Source organism: Nycticebus coucang, chromosome 4 (genome assembly GCF_027406575.1).
Source record: "Nycticebus coucang isolate mNycCou1 chromosome 4, mNycCou1.pri, whole genome shotgun sequence".
NCBI lineage: Eukaryota > Metazoa > Chordata > Mammalia > Primates > Lorisidae > Nycticebus > Nycticebus coucang.
Window position 1 is genome coordinate 24135132 of NC_069783.1, and position 26635 is coordinate 24161766.

General features: G+C 46.0%; 1 protein-coding gene across 5 annotated transcripts in view; it reads right to left on the bottom strand.

Annotated features, from left to right (window-relative positions):
• Positions 1–6839: 6839 nt before the first annotated feature.
• Positions 6840–26635, bottom strand: part of KIF3C (kinesin family member 3C) — a 47848-nt gene continuing 28052 nt past the window's right edge. Inside the window, exons 4-10 of one of the 5 annotated variants that reach the window (XR_008379532.1) lie at positions 26356–26474; positions 25823–25939; positions 10162–10270; positions 9547–9719; positions 8247–9315; positions 7623–7670; positions 6840–6948 (exon numbers count right to left, since the gene is read on the bottom strand). Coding sequence is in view for 2 of the 5 variants with exons in the window: in XM_053588176.1 (XP_053444151.1) it covers positions 9222–9315; positions 9547–9719; positions 10162–10270; positions 25823–25939; positions 26356–26474 (612 nt within the window). In the remaining 3 variants the exon portion in view is untranslated. The other 4 variants (XR_008379531.1, XR_008379530.1, XM_053588176.1 and 1 more) reach the window with 4 other exon arrangements.

A 26635-nucleotide genomic window follows, 5' to 3' on the forward strand; every position in this document is an offset into this window, starting at 1 on the left:
ACTGAAGAACTCCATATAGAAGACTAAAGAGACATGACAACTAAGTGCAACCTATGATCCTGGATTAGATCCCTTTGCTATAAAGGTTGTTCTATTTATTTATTTAATTTATTTGTTTATTTTTGGAACAGAGTCTTAAGCTGTCGCCGTGGCGTCACAGCTCACAGAAACCTCAACTCTTGGGCTTAAGCTATTCTCTTGCCTCAGCCTCCCAAGTAGCTGGGACTATCGGCGCCTGCCACAATGCCTGGCTATTTTGTTGTTGTAGTTGTCATTGTTGTTTTGGTAGGCCCGGGCTGGATTTGAACCCGCCACCTCTGGTGTAAGTGGTTGGCACCCTAGCTGCTGAGCTACAGGCACCGAGCCCATTTATTTATTTACTTATTTATTGAGACAGAGTCTCACTCTGTTGCCCTCGGTAGAGTGCTGTGGCATCATAGCTCCCAGCAACCTCAAACTCTGGCTCAACAATTCTCTTGTCTCAACCTCCCGAGTAGCTGGGACTACAGGCACTCACCAGCACACCCAGCTGCTTTTAGAGACAGGGTCTCAGTCTGGCTCAGACTGGTCTCAAACCCATGAGCTCAGGCAATCCACGTGCCTCAGCCTCCCAGAGTGCTAGGATTATAGGCATGATTTTTTTTTTTTAGAGACAGAGTCTCACTTCGTCACCCACGGTGAGTGCCGTGGCATCACAGCTCATTGCAACCTCCAGCTCTTGGTCTTAGGTGATTCTCTTGCCTCAGCCTCCCGAGTTGCTGGGACTACAGGTGTATAGGTATGATTTTTAAGCTATTTTTAATGTAAAATAAAATAAACACAACAGAAACCATAAATGGGCCTGGGAGCAGTGGCTCCCACCTATAGTCCTAGCACTTTGGGATGCCAAAGTGGGTAGATTGCTTGAGCTCAGCGGCTTAAGACCAGCCTGAGCAAGAGCCAGCTAGACCTTGTCTTTACTAAAAATAGCCGGGTGTTTGGCGGGAGCCTGTAGTCCCATCTACTCAGGAGGTTGAGGCAAGAGGATTGCTTGAGCCCAAGAGTTTGAGGTTGCTGTGAGCTATGTTGCCATGGCCCTCTACCCAGGCTGACAAAGTGAGACTCTGTCTCAAAAAAAAAAAAAAAAAAAATATATATATATATATGTATATGTTAGAAGAATACTGTATATGTATACCCATACATATATATGTGTGTGTATATATATATATATATATATATATATATATATATAGTATTCTATTCAAGGATGGTAGAGGCAGAGGGCAACTCCAGGGCACCTTGTTCTCAGCCACATGTCCCTCCTTCCCTACTGAGTGGGGAGAGACACAGGGTATATCTATATCTATGTATATATGTGTATATATATACATACACGCATACATATATATGTATATATACAGTATTCTTCTATAGTACATATGTATGTATATATACAGTACTCTTCTAACATATACATATATGTATGTATGTGTGTGTGTGTATATATATATATATATTTAATATTCTTCTAACGAATAAGTCCTTCCAGCTTCTTCCAGGCCCATCTTGGCCTGCTGGCCATTTGTGTGACTTTCCAGAAATCATTTTCTTTTCTTGGCCTATTCTTCCTCATTGCAAAGTAAAATTGTTTGGTATAAGCAAAAAATCAGTTCCTTTTGTACCCCAAATGGGGTAGTACCCTGTGCCTCTCCCCACTCCATAGGGAAGGAGGGACATGTGGCTGAGAACAAGGTGTCCTGGAGTGGTTTCACGCCCTCTGCTTCTACCATCCTTGAGCACAATCCTGGTGTTCACATGGGCAGAAGGCCCCCGTGCCGGTACTTGCAGAAGGGCAGTTTACTGTGAACAAGACTGAATAACTAAGGGCTGGGATTGAAAGTCTCAGACTTCAGTGAGTGTTCATTGAACCACATGGGGGTTGCCCTTGGTAGAGTGCTGTGCAGTCACAGCTCACAGCAATGTCCAACTCCTGGGCCTAGGTGATTCTATTGCCTCAGCCTCCCGAGTAGCTGGGACTACAGGCACCTGCCACAACGCCTGGCTATTTTTTGTTGCAGTTTGGCTGAGGCCGGATTTGAACCCACCACCCTCGATATATGGGGCTGGCGCCCTACCCAATGAACACAGGCGCCACCTGGAGGTGCTTATTTAAAAAACAGATTCGAAGTGAAACAATGTAACCTAAATATTGTACCCTGATATTAATTTAAATAAAATTTTTTTTTTAATTTAAATAAAGTTTTGGAAAAAAAAAGTTCAGGCTCTGTGCCTGTGGCTTAAGTGGCTTAGGTGCCAGCCACATACACCTGAGCTGGCTGGTTTGAATCCAGCCCGGCCCGCCAAACAACAATGATGGCTGCAACCAAAAAATAGCCGGGCGTTGTGGCGGATGCCTGTAGTCCCAGCTACTTGGGAGGCGGAGGTAGGAGAATCGATTGAGCCCAGGAGTTTGAGGTTGCTATGAGCTGTGACGCCACAGCACTCTACCCAGGGTGAGTGCCTCAAAAAAAAAAAAAAAAAAACAAGTTCAGAACAAAAAGTGAAAAATAAATAAATAAATAAAAAGCAGATGCCTGGCGGCGCCTGTGGCTCAGTGAGTAGGGCACCAGCCCCATATGCCTAGGGTGGCAGGTTCAAACCCAGCCCCGGCCAAACTGCAACCAAAAAATAGCCGGGCGTTGTGGCGGGCGCCTGTAGTCCCAGCTGCTCGGGAGACTGAGGCAGGAGAATCGCGTAAGCCCAAGAGTTAGAGGTTGCTGTGAGCCGTGTGATGTCACGGCACTCTACCCAAGGGTGGCACAGTGAGACTCTGTCTCTACAAAAAAAAAAAGTGCAGATTCCTGGCAAATCCTCCTAGCACTGGCTAGAATCCATAGGGATTTGTCTGGTATCATTCTAAGTTCAGAAGCGGACATATCCTTCCATATCATCATCTTTACGTGTCATGCTTGTTGCTTCAGGGTTGCAATATGGTGCATTTGTTGTTGTTGTTGTTGTTCCCCTGGGTAAAGTTCACGACAACCTTTAACTCTTTTTTTTTTTTCTGTGAGCATTTTTTTTTTATTAAATCATAGTTGTGTACATTAATGTGATCATGGGCACCATACACTGGTTTTATAGAGCAACCTTTAACTCTTGTCTCAGCCTCCTGAGTAGCTGGGACTAAGTGCCTGTCACAATGCCTGGCTAGCTTTTATATTTTCAGTAGAGATGGGGTCTCGCTCTTGATCAGGTTGGTCTCCAACTCCTGCGCTCAAGTGATCCACCTGTCTCAGCCTCCCAGAGTGCTAGGATCACAGGCTTGAGCCACCACGCCTAGCCTTTATGGTGCTGTTCTTGAACAAGCCTGATGCACTCCCACCTGTGAACTTTTCTTTTCTTTTTTTAATTTTTTTTGTAGAGACAGAGTCTCACTTTATGGCCCTCGGTAGAGTGCCGTGGCGTCACACGGCTGGCTCACAGCAACCTCCAGCTCTTGGGCTTACACGATTCTCTTGCCTCAGCCTCCCGGGCAGCTGGGACTACAGGCACCCGCCACAACGCCCGGCTATTTTTTTGTTGCAGTTTGGTCGGGGCTGGGTTTGAACCCGCCACCCTCGGCATATGGGGCCGGCGCCCTACTCACTGAGCCACAGGCGCCGCCCATCTACCTGTGAACTGTTCATTTGCTTTTCCCTCTCCTGGAGTCCTTCTTCCCCAGATACCTATATGGCCCACTTCCTAACCTCCTTCAGGTATTTGCTCAGTGTCACCATTTCAGTGAGGGCTTTAAAACTGCAACTCCTTCCTTGCCCTCCTCGAAAATATCAGTACCTGGAAACCCTCATTGCCCTTCTCTGCTGTGTACTTACCCACCACCTGACAGGCAGCATGTTTTTCTTGGTTAATGTCTTTCTCCCTACTCTAGAACGTAGGCAACTTCTGGCTGTTCCGTTCATTGCAGTATTTCCAGCACTCAGAACTGTACCTGGGGCATACAGGTAACAGGTGCTCAACAGATAACTTACTGAATGAATGCATGCACTTCCAGGAGGTGCATTTGAGTTCTAAGCAGGAAGAAGAAAGATAAAAAAGGAGAAATGGATAATGTCTATATCAGGAAAGCAAAACTTTTCCAGAAATTCCTGGCAGATTTTTACTTACATCTCCTTAGCCAAAACTATGTCACATGGCCACCCACTACTGTAAGAGTCTGGGAATGTGAGTATTTTTACCTGGGCACACTGCCCTCCTTGAAGAAAATTATTTCTTAAATAAGGATGAAAGGAAGAATGGATATTGGAAGGGCAACCTGTAGTGTCTACCACATGGATCTATCCTGAACCAAAGAAGCAGAATCTCTGAGAATGGTAATTTTGATACAGATAACTCTTGTAGGAAAATGACCAGGATAATATAGAATGATCCCAGACTGACGTTTTCTAAAGCCATCCTGGGTGACAGACACACTGGTCAAAAACATCTGTTCTACTGGCTTCCTAGATCCTGCTCCACTCCCACTCCTACCCACGTCATCTTTTCTGAGAAATACTTTTATTTCCACCCCGGCCCTCCCCTGTACACATGGTTACAGCAGTGAGACTCTTGGAGGTCTTGTTCATATATCGTGGTCTCACCTACCTGACCCAGTGCAATAAATTAGAGTCCCATTCCCATGAATTTGGCAGTGGGACTGAGACTCTTAAGTCTCTCCAGATCATGACAAGAGAGAGCTGCTGGCAGATGTATTTTCTACATCATGAACTGTAGCAGCTAAGGATGGAGCATGGATTCCACCCAGAAAGAAGTGTGGTGAAACAGAAAGGGCCTTCTCTGTGTTTGAGTTCCCAGTGTGAGTCATTCCTGAGGCCTGGTTCTGTCCTAGCCCTTGGGTGCCACATCACACCTCTGGATTCTTATTTTGCTCAGGTTTAAGTGACTCTTCAGCTGTGGTGAAGAGTTCCAGCTAACACTCACCGCAGCACTCGGTTCTGAGAACAGAAAGAAATAACTATGGAGACAGGTGTCCAGTTTGACATGGCAGCTTCCTTATCAACAAAGGACCTAAAGACCTGGGCCCAGAGAGTTTCCACCCTCTGGCTGTTTTCATGGGACTCTAGAAAACCATTTCTCAGACCCACAGAGTGATTCTACTGCTACTGGTAGAATGAGTGGTTTTCTTTCTTTTTTTTTTAGATATTTATTTTGTGTGTGTGTGTGTGTGTTTTGGCCGGGGCTAGGTTTGAACCCACCACCTCTGGCATATGGGACCGGCGCCCTACTCCTTGAGCCACAGGCGCTGCCCCCTTTATTTATTTATTTATTTATTTATTTATTTATTTATTTTTTGTGGTTTTTGGCCAGGGCTGGGTTTGAACCCGCCACCTCCGGCATATGGGACCGGTGCCCTACTGCTGATGGTAGAATGAGTGGTTTTCAAATAGGACCACTAGGTGAGAGTCTGAGGATCTGGTCTTATTTCCAGCCATGTCCACGGAGAGAAACCACTCTGTCCTCTGTTCCTGAAACATGTGGGGTGGTTGTCAGCTTTCCTGAGCACAGAGGAAAAGAACGTGGGCTCAAGAGTCCAGCTCCATCACTAACTGTGTCATTAGCAAAGTTGGTTAATTTCCCTTCCTCTCATCTGTAAACCAGTGATGTAATTCCCTCCGAGGATAAAATGAGTGTGTGTGTGTGCACGCGTGCGCATGCATGTGTATACACACAGATGTGAAGCGCCTAACACAGCCCCTCACACATGCCTGTCACGCAGCAGAGCCACTCCAGCCATGGAACCCTGCTAGAGCTCAGGGTAAGAGCCCGGCACGGAGGCAGGAAGTCCCTCCACGAAAACCACCAGTACCAAAACTACTGGATTATTATTGCTTTTTTTTTTTCTTGCAGTTTTTGGCCAGGGCTGGGTTTGAACCTGCCACCTCTGGCCTATGGGGCTGGTGCCCTACTCCTTGAGCCACAAGTGCCACCCTGTTTTTGTTTTTTGAGACAGAGTCACAAGCTGTTGCCCTGGGTAGAGTGCTGCGGCATCATAGCTCACAGCAACCTCAAACTCTTGGGTTTAAGCGATTCTCTTGCCTCAGCCTCCCAAGTAGCTGGGACTACAGGTGCCCACCACAATGCCCGGTTGTTTTTTGGTTGCAGTTGTCATTGTTGTTTGGCAGGCCTGGGCTGGATTTGAACCCACTGTATGTGGCTGGCACCCTAGCCGCTGATCTACAGGTGCCAAGCCTATTGCTTTTTTTTTTTTTTGCACCAAACCTCAGGGACCAGGGTTCAAGGCTTTGTGTTTTTAGCAGTGACTGCTTTTCATTTCCTCTAAGACCCCTGGGCTTCAGGGAAGGAGACAGTAGTGAGAACCCAGGGGGAGAGAAAAGAGGCCTTGGGAAGAGGGGATAAGGAGACGGTGGTCTCTGAAGTTACTGTAATTCAGCATCCACCATGGGCCAGCCACATATGTGTGCTTTACATGCCTTCTTTTCTTCATGGTATTCTCCTTCTTGGCTAACCAACGAGGGGCAGAGAGGGTATGACATTGACAGTTCTGAGATGTGCTAATAGAGCAGAATTAACTGGTTGGGGATTGCTTGCCCAAAACACAAACAGCTGCTGCCACAGACTCTAGAGCCAGGGATATACCCCTCAGCCCTGTTGGGCAAACAGATCCCCTTTTATTAAGCAGCCAGTTCTTTTCCAAGGTGCTGATTGCTTTAGCTGGGCTCCAAATACACTTGAATCTCTCCTGAATAAAACAAGGGAGAGAGAGAAGAGAAAAAATTGAAAAAGGGAGTAATAGTAGGAAGAAACAAAGGGAAGAGAAGGCAGGCAACCAGCTTGGTAACATACTCATTCCTTTATTGTCGACTGTGTTAACTGGAACAAAGTGGGGCCTTCAGGCTGCGGCAGCACGGAACTGCAGGTGCATTTCAGTTTAACAGAGAGGCCACCATCCTAAGCCAGGGGACAAAGGGTAATATTTTATATATATATTTATATATTACATATGTCCCGTATAGTCAGATGTATAGAGTGACAAGAATGGGCCACTGCATTAACTGTTGTCCTAAATAAAGACCATTAGCAACAGACACGGAAATTTGGTCCTAACAGGGCCCTTACTTTGTCAATCAAATGTTTGATACATCAAAAGGAAAAAGAGAGAAAGACAGAGAGACTGAGATTCAGCCACCCCTGGTGGCCTGTTCCCAGCATGTTTTACACTGAGAATACAGTGTCCCCCGTAGAGGTAAACACGCACACACACACACACACACACGTACATAAAACCGCAGGCAGGAGCTTTTCCTCTGACCATACCTTGGGCCCAGCCCTCAGACTGGGGTGGCAAAGAGGGCATTTTGTGCTCTAAGACTGTGAGGGAGGAGTGACAAGACAATGTAGGGTCAATGTGTCCAAGTGATGAATGGGGTGATACGTGCTGCTTCATCCACACACCAGAAAGAGGTCAGTGGGAGGGGCTGCTCCATGCAGCCCAGAAGGTCTCCCTGTACCCAGGCCACCTGGGAAATTTCTAAACATAACTTCTGTCCCAGCCACAGCTGAACCTCTGATCTGAATCCTGAGTCTCAAATAATCTCTTGGGCTCTGATGAAAATTGTGATTACCTTGAAGGACAGGAGCAAATGGCAATTGGGTGGCTCAAGCATCTCGTCCTGTAATGACAGCAGAAATGACAGCATCGCTGAATTAAACCACACCAAAGCTTGATCCTCAGAGCAGGGCTTGAGAGATGTGAGAAGGGTTCATTTCTTGAAGGAAGGAGAATAACCCCCAGTGTCACCTCCCACACACCAAACTGCAGGCAGATCTATCAGTCTCTGTGTCTTTACTCCAGTGACAAAAGTACCCACATTCTAGGAATTAGACTCCACTGTTAGGCATTTGAAATCCTAACTCATTTGTTTGTGTTTGTGATTACCTCTTTACCCCTCCACCAAAATAATGTACTTTAAAAGTAAGTCAATGAACGTTAATCCTTTTTTCCTTTTTGTAGAAATTTACTTATCACTTGAGATACTTGGAGACATTTTGGATTGTCACAAAGGAAGGTGAGCAGTTCCCCCCTAGGGACTAATTTGCACAACTGGTGAAGAAAGGATCAGGTTTCAACAAGAGTTCCCCCCCCCAAATGTGATTCAGAAACAGGGGTAACAGGCAAAGCTGGAAAAGATTGTGCCTGGTTCTCTGTTTCCTGTGCTAAATGATGGGAAAGCAACAGATTTTAATACCTTCATTTAGTCAGGGGTGCAGTGACACTGACTCCTCCCACTGTGAACAGGGATCTGGGCAAGTGCAGGGAGAACCGATCAATGCAGAAGGAGCAGCATCTCAAAAAACGGGGAGTCAGCTCTATGGTTTGTTGACCAAAGTTTCTTCTCAGAGGGGACAGAAACAAAGAGACCTAGAGGAGGGACTTCCCTTGATGATTGTCCAGGTTGTCTCAAATGTTGTTCCATTTCCTGTAAGTCCCAGGGTGCCAGCAACCGGCTGGTTTGCAATAACCAACCAGGGGCTGGGAAGGCAGGCAGGAGGCAGAGTTTGGGAAGCCAGCAGTTCTTGCCAAAGCTGAAGAGCTCGGGCCATGTTGGTGAGGTCGTTTACATCCTTGAAAAGGAGTCTGAGAGGCTGAAAGAGGTTGTTTGAGGCCCAGAAAGTGGAGAGTGGGGCTCGCTCTGTCCACTGGGAGCATAGGACCAACATGGTCAGGATGTCTCTTGGCCTCAGTGGATGCTGAGCAGTTTTCTGGTCCCAGAAAGTGCTTAGGGGCTGCTCACCGTCAGCATGGGAGGAGATGGAGGTTACGGAGTGAGTGAGATGGGTAGAAAAGGGACTGTCTTCTCAGGCACTGGCCGCCTTCCCTGCTGGGGGCAGCTGACACAGGAGGAAGCCTGAGGTCTGACAGGGAGGCATCTAAAGTCAGAAGAAGGGAAGGAGTCTACGCAGTGACCACGGCAGGCCCAGACAGCTTGGGCCACGCGTCTCCCACACACAAACTGAGCTCCACGAATAAATAACATGAATTAAATAAAGGAGGCGGAGAAGAGCAGGCAGAGGCGCTGTCTGCCGGATCCTCACCCCTTCACACGCACACACACGCACATGCACACGCACGCACACGCGAGCAGCAGGTGAGATGAGCTGGGGCTGGCTACCCCACCCCAGGAGTCCGTCCGGTGGGCAGCCTGATGTGGAGGTTGTCACTGTCACTCGTGGTCCACCACTGTCGCAGGGCGCGGACAAGCAGATGCCAGGGGGACGTGTGTGGTGGAGGGTGGAGGCCTCTGAGGACTCTGGCACCTGGGTGAGGGGAGATGAGGCAGGTGAACAGGGAGGTTAGGGAAGGGCAGGAAATAGGAAAGGGAGGCCTTCCTCTCATCCCAGTGCTGTAGGAACCCTCTCATAGCGCCAGTTACCCCTCACCCTTCATGCCCTTTGGGGCACAACCAAGACCCTCTTTAGTCTCAACCAGCCCCTGCAGTTCCCCTGCCTCCCCCAGCCAATGCTCACACTGACCCTGGTGGTACTGACCAGGATCTGGACTTTCGGACTTTAGATGTGGAAGGTCTTTCCAGAAAGCTGTCCAGCCGCATAAGCCTCTCCATGTGTAGTGCACGAGGGTCTTGTTCTTGGTCATGAGAGAATTCCATCTCAAAGACAGCTGGAGGGGACACGTCCAACTCCAAAAACATTATGTTTTCAGCCTATGATGGGAACATCATGCCAGATGTTAGTAGCGGCCCCAGTGACTATGTCTTTTACCACATCTTGGGTGTAGCAAGGATGATGAGGCTGTTAGAGGTCATGAGGGCTGGCAGCATTCCCTCCCTTGGGCTCTTTCTCCCCTCCCAGCTTTTTTTTTTTTTTTTGAGACAGAGTCTCAGTTTGTTGCCCTCAGTAGAGTGCCGTACCATCACAGCTCACAGCAACCTCCAGCTCTTGGGCTTGGTGATTCTTTTGCCTCAGCCTCCCGAGTAGCTGGGATTACAGGTGCTTGCCACAGCACCTGGCTATTTTTTTGTTGTTGTTGCAGTTTGGCTGGGGCCGAGTTTGAACCTGCCACCCTCGGTATATGGGGCCGGCCCCCTACTCACTGAGCCACAGGCACCACCCTCCCCTCCCTGCTTCTACTTCCCAACTTCTTACCCTGTACCTGGGGTGGGACCCCATTGCCATGGCAACCCGAGCATACTGACTAATAGGCCTCTTGTAGCCCACTGCAGATGTTGGCCGCTTCTTCATTTGGCTGTTATTGCTGCAGGGAAGAAGCGACATTAGAATGGATGTCCTTTGAACACAAACGGCAAACACTATCAGGAGGGACTACGTATCATTCAGGCAGCCAGGAGGCCCTGCAAAGCACAGGTTCTGGAAGTTTCTTCTCCTTGCTCTAATACAGCCTGACAACTGGTCCTAGTACAGTAGTCCCCCTTATCTGTGATTTCAGTTACCATGGTCTGAAAATAGGTGAATACAGTATAATAAGACATTTCGAGAGAGAGAAAGATCACATTCAGATAGCTTTTATTACAGTATATTGTTATTTTATTTTATTATTAGTTAATATTGTTAATCTCTTGCTTTGCCTATTCCAGATATTTTATATAAATAGAATCATATAATATGTTGTTTTTTGCAACTGGGTTCTTTGATATAACGAAATATTTTCAAAGCTCAGGGATGCTCAGCATGTATCAGTTCTTCATTTCTTCTTATTGATGAGCAATAATCCATTACTATTCATTATATACCATATTTTGTTTACCTACCCTTCAGTTGATGAGCATTTAGTTTATTTCTACTTTTTGGCTATTATAAAGAATAATTATTCCACTTATATAAAATGTCTGGATAGACAAATCCATAGAGACAGAAAGTATACGGGTGATCGTCTAGGGCTGGGGTTGGGGATGTGTTGGGCAGGAGGAGGAGTAATTGCTAATTAGCTCAGGGTTTCTTTTTGGAATGATGAAAGTTTTCTGGAACTAGTGGTCATGGTTGTGCAACTCTGAATATATTAAAATGTACTAAATTATTAAACAGTAGAGCTCAAAAAACCACTAAATTGTACACTTTGTAAATTTATTTATTTATTTAGAGACAGAGTCTCACTTTATCACCCTCAGTAGAGTGCCCTGGCGTCACACAGCTCACAGTGACCTCAAACTCTTGGGTTTAGGCGATTCTCTTGCCTCAGCCTCCTGAGTAGCTGGGACTACAGGCACCCGCCACAACGCCTGGCTATTTTTTGGTTGCAGTTGTCATTGTTTAGCAGGCCTGGTCGGGCTCGAACCCACCACCTTCTGTGTATGTGGCTGGCACCCTTCTCACTGAGCTACGGGCGCCAAACCAAAAAGTAAAATTTTTTTGAAGTGACTATTTTTTTGTTGTTGTTGCAGTTGTCATTGTTGATTTTAGCTGGCTGGGGCTGGGTGTGAACCCGCCAGCCTCGGTGTATGTGGCAGATGCGGTAACCACTGAGCTACAGGTGCTGCCTGAAGTTTTTTTTTTTTTTTTTTTTGTAGAGACAGAGTCTCACTTTATCGCCCTTGGTAGAGTACCATGGCATTGCAGCTCACAGAAACTTCAAACTCTTGGGCTTAAGCGATTTTCTTGCTTTAGAAGTAGCTGGGACTATAGGCACCTGCCACAATGCCCAGATATTTTTTGGTTGTAGTTGTCATTGCTGTTTGGTGGGCCTGGGCTGGATTTGAACCCGCCAGCTCCCATGTATGTGGCTGGTGCCCTAGCTGCTGAGTTTCAGGCGCCAAGCCTGAAGTGAATATTTTTTGACCCAAATTCCCACCCTTAGGATTTCCCTAAGGAAATAATCAGAGATTATTAATAATCAGAGAAAATATTTCCGTGCAGAGTCATTTTCTGAAGCATTATTTATGACTGCAAAAAATTATAAACAACCCAAATGTGCATCAATATGGACCAGTTAAATTATTATTTAGACATAGGAAGGAATATTATATAGTCATTAAATTTTTTTTTTGTGGATCAATGTAGATGTATCAAGATTTCTACAATATATTAAATACATTGAAAAATGAAATGATGAAATGTTTTGCTTTGCTTATAAAGAAATGTGTCTGTATATATGTGTATGCTTAGAGAAAAGTCTGGATATGGCCAGGTGTGGTAGCTCACATCTATAATCCTCACACTCGCTCACATCTATAACCTCACACTCTGAGGCGGGTGGATTGCCTGAGCTCACAGGTTCGAGACCAGCCTGAGCCAGAGCAAGACCCTGTCTCTAAAAATAGCTGGGCGTTGTGGTGGGTGCCTGTAGTCCCAGCTACTTGGGAGGCTGAGGCAAGAGAATAGCTTGAGACCAAGAGTATCAGGTCGCTATGAACTATGACACCATGGCATTCTACTCTGTCTCAAAAAAAAAAAAAAGAAAAAGAAAAAGTCTGGGGTGGCGCCTGTGGCTCAGTGGGGAAGGTGCCGGCCGGCTCCATATACTGAGGGTAGTGGGTTCAAAGCCAGCCCCGGCTAAACTGCAACAAAAAAAAATAGCCGGGCATTGTGGCGGGTGCCTGTAATCCCAGCTACTCGGAAGGCTGAGGCAAGAGAATCGCCTAAGCCCAAGGATTTGGAGGTTGCTGTGAGCTGTCACATCATGGCATTCTACCGAGGGTTAATAAGTGAAACTCTATCTCAAAAAAAAAAAAAGAAAAGAAAAAGTCTGGATAGTCAACAAAATGTTAAGTTATTATTTTTTTGGGATTATGTGATTATGGGTATGCCTTTCTGCAACATATGAAATATTTTTTACAATGAATACATATAACTTTATATCTAACGAATTATTTCAAACGTTTAGAAAAGTATTGGAAATAATATAGACCTGTATGCCTACCATCTAGTTAGTCAAACCTTAACATTTTGTAATATTATTCAAATATTTCTTTTTTCAGTTCTAAACTGAATACTGGACTAAATCTTTTTTTTTTTTTTTTGTAGAGACAGAGTCTCACTTTATGGCCCTCGGTAGAGTGCCGTGGCCTCACACAGCTCACAGCAACCTCCAACTCCTGGGCATAAGCGATTCTCTTGCCTCAGCCTCCCGAGTAGCTGGGACTACAGGCGCCCGCCACAACGCCCGGCTATGGACTAAATCTTTTTAAGGAAATAAAATATGGATGTAGATTTTCTTTTTTTTGTAGAGACAGAGTTTCACTTTATTGCCCTCGGTAGAGCGCCGTGGCGTCACACAGCTCACAGCAACCTCCAGCTCTTGGGCTTAGGCAATTCTCCTGCCTTAGCCTCCCGAGTAGCTGGGACTACAGGCGCCCGCCACAACGCCCGGCTATTTTTTTGTTGCAGTTTGGCCGGGGCTGGGTTTGAACCAGCCACCCTCGGTATATGGGGCCGGCGCCCTGCTCACTGAGCCACAGGCGCCGCCCATGGATGTAGTTTTTCATTGTTTTGTTTTTCTGAGGCAGAGTCTTACTATTATCCAGGCTAGAATGCAGTGGTGTCATCATAGCTCACTGCAACCTCAAACTATTGGGCTCAAGAAATCCTCCTGACTCAGACTCTCAAATAACTGGGACTATAGGTGTATTCCACCACACCTGGCTAACTTTTCTTAGTTTTTGTAAAGTCGGGGTCTTGCTATATTCCTCAGGCTAGTCTTGAACTCCTGACCTCAAGCAGTCCTTCTGCCTTGGCCTCCCAAAGCACTGGGATCACAGGTATGAGCTGCTGTGTGTAGCCACAATATATCATTAAAGTGTGTATATGTATGTGTTTTTCACTCACTGTGGGGTATAAGCATTTTCAACTTTATTAGATATTGCCAAATTGCTTTTCGACATGGTTATACCGACTTTAAATTTCAGTTTCTCTAAATTTTAGCTAACTCAGGCGGCACCTGTGGCTCAAAAGAGTAGGGCGCCGGCCCCATATACCAGAGGTGGTGGGTTCAAACCCGGCCCTAGCCAAAAACTGCAAAAAAAAAAAATTTTTTTAACCAACTCATGGTATATGAAACCTTTTTTTTCAGCAATTTGATGACTGTGATATTACTTTTATTATCTAAAACCAAAAAGGGGAATAAAAGAATAAAGCTGTTTCCATTAAAAAAAATAAAAGTGTAGGTTTGGCGCCTATAGCTCAAGCGGCTAGGGTGCCACAGCCACATACACTGGAGCTGGCGGGTTTGAATCCAGCCCAGGCCCACCAAACAACAATGACAACTATAACCAAAAAATAGCCAGGCATTGTGGCAGACGCCTGTAGTCCGAACTACTTGGGAGGCTGAGGCAAGAGAATCGTTTAAGCCCAGGAGTTGGAGGTTGCTGTGAGCTGTGATGCCACAGCCCTCTACCCAGGGCAACAGCTTGAGGCTCTGTCTCAAAAAAATAAAAAATAAATAAATACTAAAAGTGTATAGGTCTTAGAGTTAGCCAGCCCCAGGTTTAAATGCCAGTTCTGCCCCCTGAAAGCTTTTTTACCTTACAAAATGGACACTGTCTCTGAGCCTCAGATGTGTCATTCCTATCACGCAGAATTGCTGAGATTAAACAAGACAAGCATTTAGCACAGTGCACCGCAGGGTTCAACACATGGCAGCTGCGATTATGATTTATTCTCGATTCCACTTGCTAATTTCAAGTAGGGATACAAACGAAATGAACTGAGCAGTGAAAAAGTCAAAAGGCAACAGTTGGAAGGCAGAGGAGAAGAAACAGGCTTAGTAATTCTCAGATAGGACATCCTGTCCTTGAACATTAGAACAAGCTGTGCAGGGGCCGTCAGAACAAAGTCTGCCCTCTGCAGAGGGAGGGATGAGAAATAACATTTGGTGGTTCCGTTTATCAAGCATATAAAAGAATGCTGGTCCCCGTGAGGGGTCCTTGCTGACCCTCTCCATTGATTAAAAACAGGAACAAGAAGGCTTTGCGGCAGTGGAACCCTCAGGACGGTGGGAGGTGTGCCCGTGGGAAGTGGTAGCCTCAGTGACAGTGACAACAAGGGGACAGTCTGTGATAGATGCTTCCAGAAGGGCAGGGCCATCCCCTCTAAGAGGGGAGTGGGAAAATTAGGAAAATAATAACTTATTTATATGGTTCTTCTATGCATCTCATTTGAACTTAACCTCCTGAGGTGTGGACAGGGAGACTGCAACTTAGAGAGGTGAAGTGGCTTTGGTGTCCAAGGTCAGACAATTAGAGAGAGAGCAGGAATCTGAACCTGCCTAAGTGCTCTTTTTATGACGGTGCACTGTCTTTCCAGAGCAAACTGGGAACAGACTGGGGCTAAAGAGAGTCTTTGAAAGCTCAGGCTCTGGGAACAGGACAGAGGGACATGGCCAGGCAAGCAGAGCAGTGGATCGGCGTGAGTTGGCAGCCTGACCCAGTAAAGATGCCAGGGCTATTCTGGGTGGCATGTTGGGGAGAAGGGACTGGGGGAAGGGAGCCTGTAACTGGGACATGGAACTTGCCATCTACTCCCTTTTCTGCCGCAGGCCTGGTCTCCATGATCCCTCTGTAGTAAGCAGGTTGTGGCTGACAGCCACATAAATGGGTCTGCATTCATCTTCCCCTCCCAGTAGGGACCCTCAACAGTTGTCAGGAACTTAGTAGATCCTAAGAGCTCTGCTAGGACCCTCCTTCCACTATTGGCAACTGTTGTTTTTTGCCTATTAATATTAAAAAGTCATCTCTCAGCTTCCGGGGTTGATACCATTCTTGTTCCTGGCTCCATGTGATCCCTCCCTTTCCTGTTCTGAAAATAGGCATCTAACATGAGGGAGTGCTGCCTTCTACACCCTTCACGTGCATTCAACACAGCCCATCAGCCTTTGCTGTGGCATCCAGTGGCTCTGTCCCCGCAGGTCAGGCAGGGTCAGCTGTCCACCCTGCTCCACCGTCCCACACCTGAACTCTCTCTTCCCTTTTCCCTCCTTGCTGCCCAACTCCTGCCTGGGAAGCTGCAATTTCTCCCTGTTTGAGAGTCTCTTCAATTCTCACAGACCTGTGAAGAAAACCAGGGACTCAACACAAGGTTAAGAATGTTCTTACTGGGGCAGCGCCTGTGGCTCAGTCGGTAGGGCGCCGGCCCCATATACCGAGGGTAGCGGGTTCAAACCCGGCCCCGGCCAAACTGCAACCAAAAAATAGCCGGGCGTTGTGACGAGCGCCTGTAGTCCCAGCTACTCGGGAGGCTGAGGCAAGAGAATCACTTAAGCCCAGGAGTTGGAGGTTGCTGTGAGCTGTGTGAGGCCACAGCACTCTACCGAGGGCAATAAAGTGAAACTCTGTCTCTACAAAAAAAAGAATGTTCTTACTAAGGTAAACTTTGCCTCTGTGACAAAACCAGCTTAACTCTTTCCTGATTCCATTTAGAGCAAAAATACTCTCTCTTTAAACCCAGAGACAGAATAAAAAATCAAAATCTCAAACAAAAACACCAAGCCAAACCACCCTCTATGGCACGTCTAAGGGATGGAGGCAGACTGGTTTCTCTGGGCTCCTGGTAATTATACTAGCTAACTAGTATAACTACTTAATAACAACATGCAACTATTTACTGGTCACCCCCTACCTGCCAGGCACAGCCTTAGAACCTTACATACATTATTTCTCTTCAACTTCAACAATCCTGCAAAATATGTATAATCATTACTTTATAGGTGAAGAAACTTAAGTTCAGAGAGGGTAAAAATAACTTTCTTAAGGTCTCAAGTAAGTGCATAGCAGACACTAGAATCCAGAATGGTCTAAATCCAAACTCCAGTCTTTTTTTTTTTTTTTTACCATGATGCCTTTGCAAAGAATCTGGGGTTGCCGGGGTCATAGAGGCAGAAGGGCTAAAATTACAATAGAATTATTTGAACTGTAAGCCATGGGCTATGGACATAGCCAAATATCTGACCCGTAGAAGAAAATTTTTTATAAACATCATTAAAAAGAAAGTCCATTACGAGAAATTAAAAATAAAAGATTAGACTTGTAAAATACGTATTGCTGGAGCTGGTTGCAAAAATGTTTTTTCAAAGTAATTTTAATACAAAATTGATTGTGATTTTGTATATAATACCTCACCTGAAATTATTTGGTATTAACTAGTAGCTGTATAGAGAGTGGCGAGAAAGGAGAAAGGGATAGTCTGCCAAAATAAGTTGATATGGGGATGTCTCAAGAGTTGCCCGACAATAACTCCTTGTTTTACAGAGAGGCAGGGCTAAGAGGGTGGGGTAGAGCCTACTAGCTGAAGTAGGAGGAGAGGGAGAATGGTTCCCAACAAAAGCTTCCTAAAGGGGCAGCCTGCCCTTAGGTCATTTATACCACAGGCCAAAGTAAAGCAAAATATTCCACACTTGAGTAAATGCAACAAGGCCCTGATTAGTTAAATATGCATTGGAGAGAAAGAGCCTTTCTGTTTGGTTTTTAGGCTTAACTTATATTGCAAATGGTGGGATCAGATGCTGAAGGAAAGACCCTTCTCTCCAGGGAGGGGGGAAGGTGCAACCACAGCCTCAGGCCCCATGGCTCTCAGAATGGAGGAAAGCTGTGTTCAAGGACCTCCCTACCTTCAGCCTGCAGCAGTGAAATGAAGCACTTGGAGCAGATGACCTCAGAAATCCAGGCCAGCAACTCCCTGCTCCCTACTGCTGTCTTTATATTTTCTATTTATTTTTATTTTTTGTGAGACAATTTCACTTTGTCGCCCTTGGTAGAGTGCTATGGTGTCATAGCTCACAGCAACCTCAAACTCTTGGGCTCAAGCAATCCTTTTACCCCAGCCTCCCAAGTAGCTGGACTGCAGGCTCACACCATGACAACCAGGTAATTTTTATTTTATTTATTTATTTTTGAGACCAAGTCTCAAGCTGTTGTCCTAGGTAGAGTACCATGGCGTCATCATAGCTCACAGCAACCTCCAACTCTTGGGCTCAAGCAATCCTCTTGCCTCAGTTTTCCTCTATTTTTTAGTAGAGACAGGGGTGTCACTCTTTTTTAAGACAGAGCCTCAAGGTGTCACCCTGGGTAGAGTGCTGTGCCATCACAGCTCACAGCAACCTCTAACGCCTGGGCTAAAGCGATTCTCCTGCCTGTCTCCCAAGTAGCTGGGATTATAGGCGCCTGCTACAACACCTGGCTATTTTTTTTTTTTTTTTGGTTGCAGACGTCATTGCTGTTTGGCGGGCCCAGGCTAGATTTGAACCCACCAGCTCAGGTGTATATGGCTGGCGCCTTAGCTGCTTGAGCCACAAGTGCCGAGCCAGGGGTGTCACTCTTGCTTAGGCTAGTCTTGAACTCGCGAGCCCAAGCAATCCACCCACCTCTGCCTTCCAGAGTTCTAGGATTAAAGGCGTGAAAAACCACACCTGGGGCGGCGCCTGTGGCTCAGTCGGTAAGGCGCTGGCCCCATATACCGAGGGTGACGGGTTCAAACTCGGCCCCGGCCAAACTGCAACCAAAAAATAGCCGGGCGTTGTGGCGGGCGCCTGTAGTCCCAGCTACTCGGGAGGCTGAGGCAAGAGAATCACTTAAGCCCAGGAGTTGGAGGTTGCTGTGAGCTGTGTGAGGCCACGGCACTCTACCGAGGGCCATAAAGTGAGACTCTGTCTCTACAAAAAAAAAAAAAAAAAAAAAAAAAAAACCACACCTGGCCCCAGTTGATTTTTATTTATTTATTTTATTTTATTTCGTTTTTTTTTTTTTTTAATTTTATTTTTTATTTTTTGGCCGGGGCTGGGTTTGAACCCACCACCTCCGGCATATGGGACCAGCGCCCTACCCCTTTGAGCCACAGGTGCCACCCTATTTCGTTTTATTATTATTTTTGAGACAGAGTCTCACTCTGACACCCTAGGTAGAGTGCCATGGTGTCATAGCCTACAGCAACCTCAAACTCCTGGGCTCAAGTGATATTCTTGCCTCAGCTTCTCAAGTAGCTGGGACCACAGGCATGTGCCACCACTTCCTGCTAATTTTTCTATTTTTAGTAGAGATGGGCTCTTGTTCTTTCTCATGCTGGTCTCGAGCTCCTGAGCTCAAGGAATCCATCTGCCTTGGCCTTCCAAAGTGTTAGGTTTACAGGCATGACCCACCAGGCCAGGCTCCGACTGCTGTCTTACCAGGCCCCTTCTGCTGCATCAGAAGCACAACTGGGATTTCAAATACGGTGGAATTGTTTTTACTTTATTCTAATTACTACTGCTTGAAAACAAAGTAATTAAAATAACTTGGGGGTTGGTGCTTGGGAGCTCAGTGAGTAGGGTGCCAGCCACATACACCGAGGCTGGCAGGTTTGAGCATGGCCCGGGCCAGCTAAACAGCAATGACAACTGTAACCAAAAAATAGCCAGGCATTGTAGTGGGCGCCTGTAGTTCCAGCTTCTCGGGAGGCTGAGGAAAAAGAATAGCTTAAACCTAGGAGTTTGAGATCGCTGTGAGCTGTGACGCCAAGGCACTCTACCGAGGTTTGAGACTCTGTCTCAAAAAAAAAAAAAACAAAAACAAACTTGGCTCAGTGCCTATAGCTCAAGTGGCTAGGGTGCCAGCCACATACACTGAAGCTGGCAGGTTCAAATCCAGCCCGGGCCTGCCAAACAACAATGATTACTACAACCAAAAAATAGCCAGGCCTAGTGGTGGGCGCCTGTATTCCCAGCTACTTGGGAGGCTGAGGCAAGAGAATTGCTTACACTCAAGAGTTTGAGGTTGCTGTGAGCTGTGATGCCGCGGCACTTTAACCAGGGTGACAGCTTGAGACTCTGTCTCAAAAAAAAAAGAATAAAGAAATGGTTCATATAAAAATTCATAGATGCATTTTTACTTTTTTGTTTTTTTCTTATCTTTTTATTATTATTATTATTTTTTTAGAGAGAGAGTCTTACTTTGTCGCCCTCGGTAGAGTGCTGTGGCATCACAGGTCACAGCAACCTCTAGCTCTTGGGTTTAGGTGATTCTCTTGCCTCAGCCTCCTGAGTAGCTGGGACTACAGGCGCCTGCCACAACACTCGGCTATTTTTTTGTTGCAGTTTGGCTGGGGCTGGGTTCAAACCTGCCACGTTCAGTATATGGGGCCGATGCCCTACTTGCTGAGCCTCAGGCGCTGCCCTCTTATCTTTTTAAAGTTCTGAAATAAATGTTAAATATTGCAGGTTGCAGTCATCAGGCATAGCAGATTGAATGGTAATCAAAAACAGAAAGGGAGAAAAAAACTCACAATTACCTGATTTTTTTTTTTTTTTTTTGATACAAGGTTTCTGTCATCCCAGCTAGAGAACTAGAGTGCAATGGCATCATCATTGCTCACTGCAACTTCAAACTCTCAGGTTAAAATGGTCTTTTTTTGGGCAGGGGGAAACAGTCTTACTTTCTCGCCCTCGGTAGAGTGCCGTGGCGTCACAGCGCACGACAACCTCAAACTCCTGGGCTCAAGTGATTCTCTTGACTCAGCCTCCCAAGAAGCTGGGACTACAGGAGCTGCCACAATACCCAGCAGATACATATTCTACATATTTTTAGAGACCAGGTCTCGCTCTTGTTCAGGCTGGCCTTGAACCCGTGACCTCAGGCAATCCACCCGCATTGGCCTCCCAGAGTGCTAGGATTACAGGTGTGAGCCACTGCGCCCAACCTCAGTTTAAGTGATCTTGAACCCCTGGCCTCAAGTAGTCCTCCTACTGCAGCCTCCCAAAGTACTGGGATTATATGTGTAAGCCACTGTACCTGGCCCCAGGCTATGTTTCTTTTTTAACTTATTTTTATTTTTTTGAGATAGCCTGGCTGTTGACCTGGGTAGAGTGCTGTGGCATCATAGCTCACAGCAACCTCCAGCTCCTGGGCTCAAGCAATTCTCCTGCCTCCACCTCCCAAGTAGCTGGGACTACAGGCGCCTGCCACAACACCCAGCTATTTTTTGGTGGCAGCCATCATTGTTGTTTGGCAGGCCCGGGGTGGATTCTAACCCCCCAGCTCAGGTGTATGTGACTGGCGCCTTAGCTGATCAGGGGCAGCAGAGACTGTGGTATGTCATAATTACCTTTATATCTGTTACCCTTACCCAGATATAGTCTGAATATTTTCTGTTTAACATATATATACTATCATTATTCCAAGCAGATACATATTCTATATAAAACAGCATGAATGTCCAGAAAGTAGAAGGGAAGAGGAGAGAGATAGGAGGGGAGGGGGGATATGGGAGGAGGGAGGGTATTTGGGGGGGCCTCACCTAAGATGCATGATGCAATAGTCAATTTCAAAACTATTAAGAAATGAGTATTAAAAAAAAATAAAAAAAAAAAAAGAAATGAGTATAATTGTGATGGATGTGTTACATAGTTCAATGTAAACATTTCACATTGTATATAAAATCAGTACACCGAACCCCACAAATGCATCAATATACTTAGTCATGATTAAATAAAAAATAATATGCAGGAAAAAAAACCCAGTACGTATGGCTGGGAATGGGGGCTCATACCTGTAATGCCAGCAATTTGTGAGGCTGAGGCAGGACTGATTGAGGCTAGGAGTTCAAGACTAGCCTGAGCAACATAGCAAGACCCTATCTCTATAAAAAAATTAAAAAATTAGCTTGGCATGGTCGCATGCACCTATAGTCCCAGCTACATGGGAGGCTGAGGCAAGAGAATCACCTAAGCCCAAGAGCTGGAGGTTGCTGTGAGCTGTGATGCCATAGCACTCTACCGAGGGCAACAAAGTGAGACTGTCTCTAAAAGAAAAAAAAGCAAAGCATGGTTAAATTGTGAATAAACTGAATTATAATCTTGCTCTGTGACCCAGGCTGGAGTGCAATGTCATGATCATAGCTCACTACAGCCTCAAACTCCTGGGCTCAAGCAGTCTTCCTGCCTCAGCCTTTCAAGTCCTGGGATTAGAGGCATGAGCCACCACACCAGCCTACATTTTCACTATAACATTTTCAGGGAACACAGTCTAGTTGGGATTTTTTAAATCTGTGAATGGTTTCTCAGGTTTCCCAACATGAACCTGCAAATGCAGACTTGGGAGTAACTATACACAGACTTCTTTTTTTTTTTTTTTTTGCAGTTTTTGGCCAGGGCTGGGTTTGAACCGACTACCTCTGGCATTTGGGGCTGGCTTTCTACTCCTTTGAGCCACAGGCACCGCCATATACACATATTTTAGCTAAAGAACATGTGTGTTGGGATGGATTCTTCCCAAAGAATCATAGGAAAGGCTCGGTACCTGTAGCTCAGGGAGTAGGGTGCCGGCTACATACACTGAGGCTGGCAGGTTTGAGCACGGCCTGAGCCTGCTAAACAACAATGACAACTTCAATCAAAAACTAGCTGGGTGTTGTGGTGGATGCCTGTAGTCCCAGCTACTTGGAAGGCTGAGGCAAGAGAATCGCTCAAGCCCAAGAGTTTGAGGTTGCTGTGAGCTATGACGCCACGGCACTCCCCCAAGGGGGACATAGTGAGACTCTGTCTCAAAAAAAAAAAAAAAAAGAATCATAGGAAAGAAAACAACACACAGATAAACTGAAAAAAAGAGGTGTTTGAGGAATGATGAGTTTTCTGGTTTTCCAATGGCAAAGAAGACCCTGACTCCTTCTCTCTTTGCATGACTTTCTTTGCTCAGGAAAGGATGATAGGAGAAAACGGAGGAGAGAAGAAAAGTGGGAAAAGAACATCATCACAGTTTCAGCTCTCCTTTGCCTGTCTTCAGCAGCACCGAGGCCACAGGGCTTTTAGAAGCATACGTGAGAAGGCCTTCAAAGCAGAAGACAGGAAGAAAAAATACGACGGGCTAGAAATGACAGCAATTAAAAACAGTAAAGAAGGATCAGTATTTTGGCCATATTATTTCTTTTAAAAAAGTTATTACTGGTATCTACTCTGAAAATTATTTAAAGTGTGCTATTTTAGGGCAGTGCCTATGGCTCAGTGGGTAGGGCGCTGGCCCCATATACTGAGGATGGCAGGTTGGAACCCAGCCCCAGACAAACTGCAACAAAAAATAGCCAGACGTTGTGGTGGGTGCCTGTAGTCCCAGCTACTTGGGAGGCTGAGGCAGAGAATTGCCTAAGCCCAGGAGTTGGAGGTTGCTGTGAGCTGTGATGCCACAGCATTCTACCGAGGGCGATAAAGTGAGACTCTGTCTCTAAAAAAAAAAAAGTGTGCTATTAAAAGATAGCTATTTTAATTTTTTAAAATCTGTGAATGGTTTCTCAGCATATGCAAACCATTTTATTTTTGCAAAAAAGAGAAAAGTTTATCTGTGCATAGGAAAAAGAAAAGAGGGAGAGTTCCTATCCAAATGTTAGCAGAGGCAACTACTAGATAGGTGGAAGTTTCATTTTTTTCAATATGTATCCCAATTTTCCACAACTAAAACATACTGTGTTTGCAAGTAAAGTAAGAGTTGTTTAAAAGGAAGAAAGTAAATTGAAAAATATATAGATAAAAAATGGAAGTGCATATCATTAGGCTTATCTTAACTTCTGGCAAAGCACCCACCCCCCACACACACACCTGTTTTGGATCTGGATAACATGATTGAGGCAGTAAACTCAAAATTACAGGAGAACATTTTGAGAAATGAATAAACTCCTCTGAAGTAAGAAGCTATAAAACTCTTATCAAAATCCCTTCTCAGTTTCAGATTAAAGGAGGATAAAGAGGCATGACAATAAATGAAATGCATGATCTCAAGTGGAGAGGGAGGGATACTGACATAAAAGGCATCCCAGGGAAACTGGCAAACATTCAATATGGCCTATATAATATTATTTTGTCAATATAAAATTTCCTAAATTTGATCACTGTACTATGGTTCTGTAAGAGGATTTTCTAGTACTTAGGAAATATAGGTAAAGGATCAGAATGTTTTACAATTTAATATCAAAAGGTTGAGTGGAGGGGCTTGAAAAATCCCCTTGCCTCAGCCTCCCGAATAGCTGGGACTACAGGAGTGCGCCATTATGCCCAGCTATTTTTTTTTTTTGTTTTTTTGTAGAGACAGAGTCTCACTGTACCGCCCTCGGGTAGAGTGCCATGGCGTCACACGGCTCACAGCAACCTCTAACTCTTGTGCTTACACGATTCTCTTGCCTCAGCCTCCCAAGCAGCTGGGACTATAGGCGCCCGCCACAACGCCCGGCTATTTTTTTGTTGCAGTTTGGCCGGGGCTGGGTTTGAACCCGCCACCCTCGGCATATGGGGCCGGCACCCTACTCACTGAGCCCCAGCCACCGCCCATGCCCAGCTATTTTTTATATTTTCAGTAGAGATGGGGTCTCACTCTTGCTCAGACGGGTCTTGAACTCCTGAGCTCAAGCAACCTATCCTCCTCGGTCTCCCAAAGTGCTAGGATTACAGGCATGAGCAACATGCCTGGCATAATTCTCATATTTTCAAGTAAAAATTTAACATGTGCCTTCTCAGAGCCTCTCTCAGCTGGTATCTAGTTAAGTAAGTCAATGACGCTACTATATCCACTGTACATAAATTCCTCAACCTGCAAATTGTCACTCAAAAACTTTTTCTTTTTTCTTTGGTTTTTGACTGGGGCTGGGTTTGAACCCGCCACCTCTGGCATATGGGACCGGCGCCCTACTCCTTGAGCCACAGGTGCTGCCCTACTCAAAAACTTTTCTAAACATAAAATAACCTTACAGAGCAAAAGCTTCACCAACGTCTGTCTCCAACAAAAGGCAGTGAGTAGTGGTTTTCAAGCCTGGCTTCACTTCAGAATAATCTGGGAACTTTGGAGGATGCAAACACAAAACGTAAGTCCTGGGATCTACCCAGGACCCTTTGGAGGCCAATGAGCTGAGCTAGATAATTCTAGCTGCAGTCAAGGTAGAAAACCTCTGCATTAGATGTATTACTGAGAGTCTCTACTTAGATTGGAAAGGAGGATTGTAAGTCCAAATCTGACACCATGGAAGTTTTCTGCTCATGAATTTGCCTCTTATAAACTTGTATAGTGTCACATTGGTTAGGATCAGCCTTTTAGAAAGTAGATGGAGCGGGCTTCTGATTCTGCAGTGAAAAGCTGCAGACCTTACTAGCTTCCCACCCTAGCCTTGGGAAGACTCCTGGTCCTATATTAGCATTATTATTCCTAGGATAGAGAGAGAAGAGAATCTCAGGGGGATGTACATTTTTGTCCGAAGCACCTTTGTATACAGATTTGCAATTAAGGGACAGTGCTTCAGCTGAGTGAGGCCATCATTCTGTTGGGTTGTTCCTCATGACCACCAGCAGAGGGAGCTGCACACCTAGCCAATGGACATAGCTGCGCCTCAGGGCTGGGATGTGGAAACAGGTGGAAAATGCTGAATCACTCAGATGAAAGAGGCTAAGATTGGACCACCCCTCTATCATGTCATGATCAGATCACTTTTCTGCATTTCCCACTGGACTGCAAGCTCAGACCATGTCTGATTTAAACTCTATCTGCGGAGTCTCGCACGGCATCCTGCACACAGTAGTGCTTGGCAAATATTAACTATGATTGCTATTTCTGGCATGAGATAAATGAGCATTCACCAGAACCGGCCAGTTTGTTTGAATTTTCTAGGATTGTCAAGAGGCCAAGATGTTCTTCCTCCCCTCATTAGATGCCTCACAGGGTCTTTTCTGTATTGCAGGCTGATGGGACACATTTTTTTCCAGAACACCTCTTCTTCCTAGGGACTCCTACAAATTAGATCTTAAGAAATCCACCCCCACTTTGCATCCTCCCCACCCCCTCCCCAATCTATAGAACAGTGCAGGGCCTCACCATCCTCACTTACTAGCCCCTTGGCCCAGACCCCTGGGTCAGAGACTCACACTCCAGCTGGCACCAGTGGCTGGAACTTCCACTGTTCCTCCTCACAGTCCAGGAAAAGCCGGTTCATGATCTTGTTCTTCTCCTCAGGGGGAATGAAGTTCTCGATGATTAGGTACCTGGAAGCAGGAACAAAGGAGAGACCACACAGTCCATGTGAAGGTTGAAGTTAGGAAAAAACAAGTCAAGAGGCAGAGGAAGCAGAGGTGGGAAAACCAAAAAGTTGGGGGAAAAGGATCTGTCCAGAGATACAAAAACTTGAAAAATCACTGCTTCTTATGTGCAAATTGTATCCTCGGGGCCTCTGGAGTTACTTTTGGCCAGCACCCAGCATGTACTTTGTGGGGGTTTCACCAATACAGCCAAAGGAGGTAGAAGAAACTCCAGAACAGGGCCCAGCCTTCATTCCTCAGGCATGTTTTATTTTGGGGGGACCTGTGGGCACACATGGGAAGGACAGGAGTTTGTAGGGAGAGGCTCTGAGAAATGAGGGCTGGCCATAGGGACCCAGAAGAGGTAGAGGAGTGAGCCCTACTTGAGCTTGAGTTCACGGGTCTGCTCATTCTGCGCCTCCTCCAGGTCCTGTCGCACCCGGATGTACTCGTCATGTTGGTCCTGGATTTCTGCCTTCACCGCCTGCAGCTTGGCGTAGAGCTGGGTGGGGACAGGTACATCTCAGGGGCTGCCCAAGGTGGCAACAAAGCCAGGTCACCTGGCCAGGACCCCAAGGACTGCAGGCTTAGGTCTACCAGCTTGGCCTAGGATGAGGCTGATCTGGGCTCCCCCTCACTGCCCCACCACGAATCAGGCTGGGC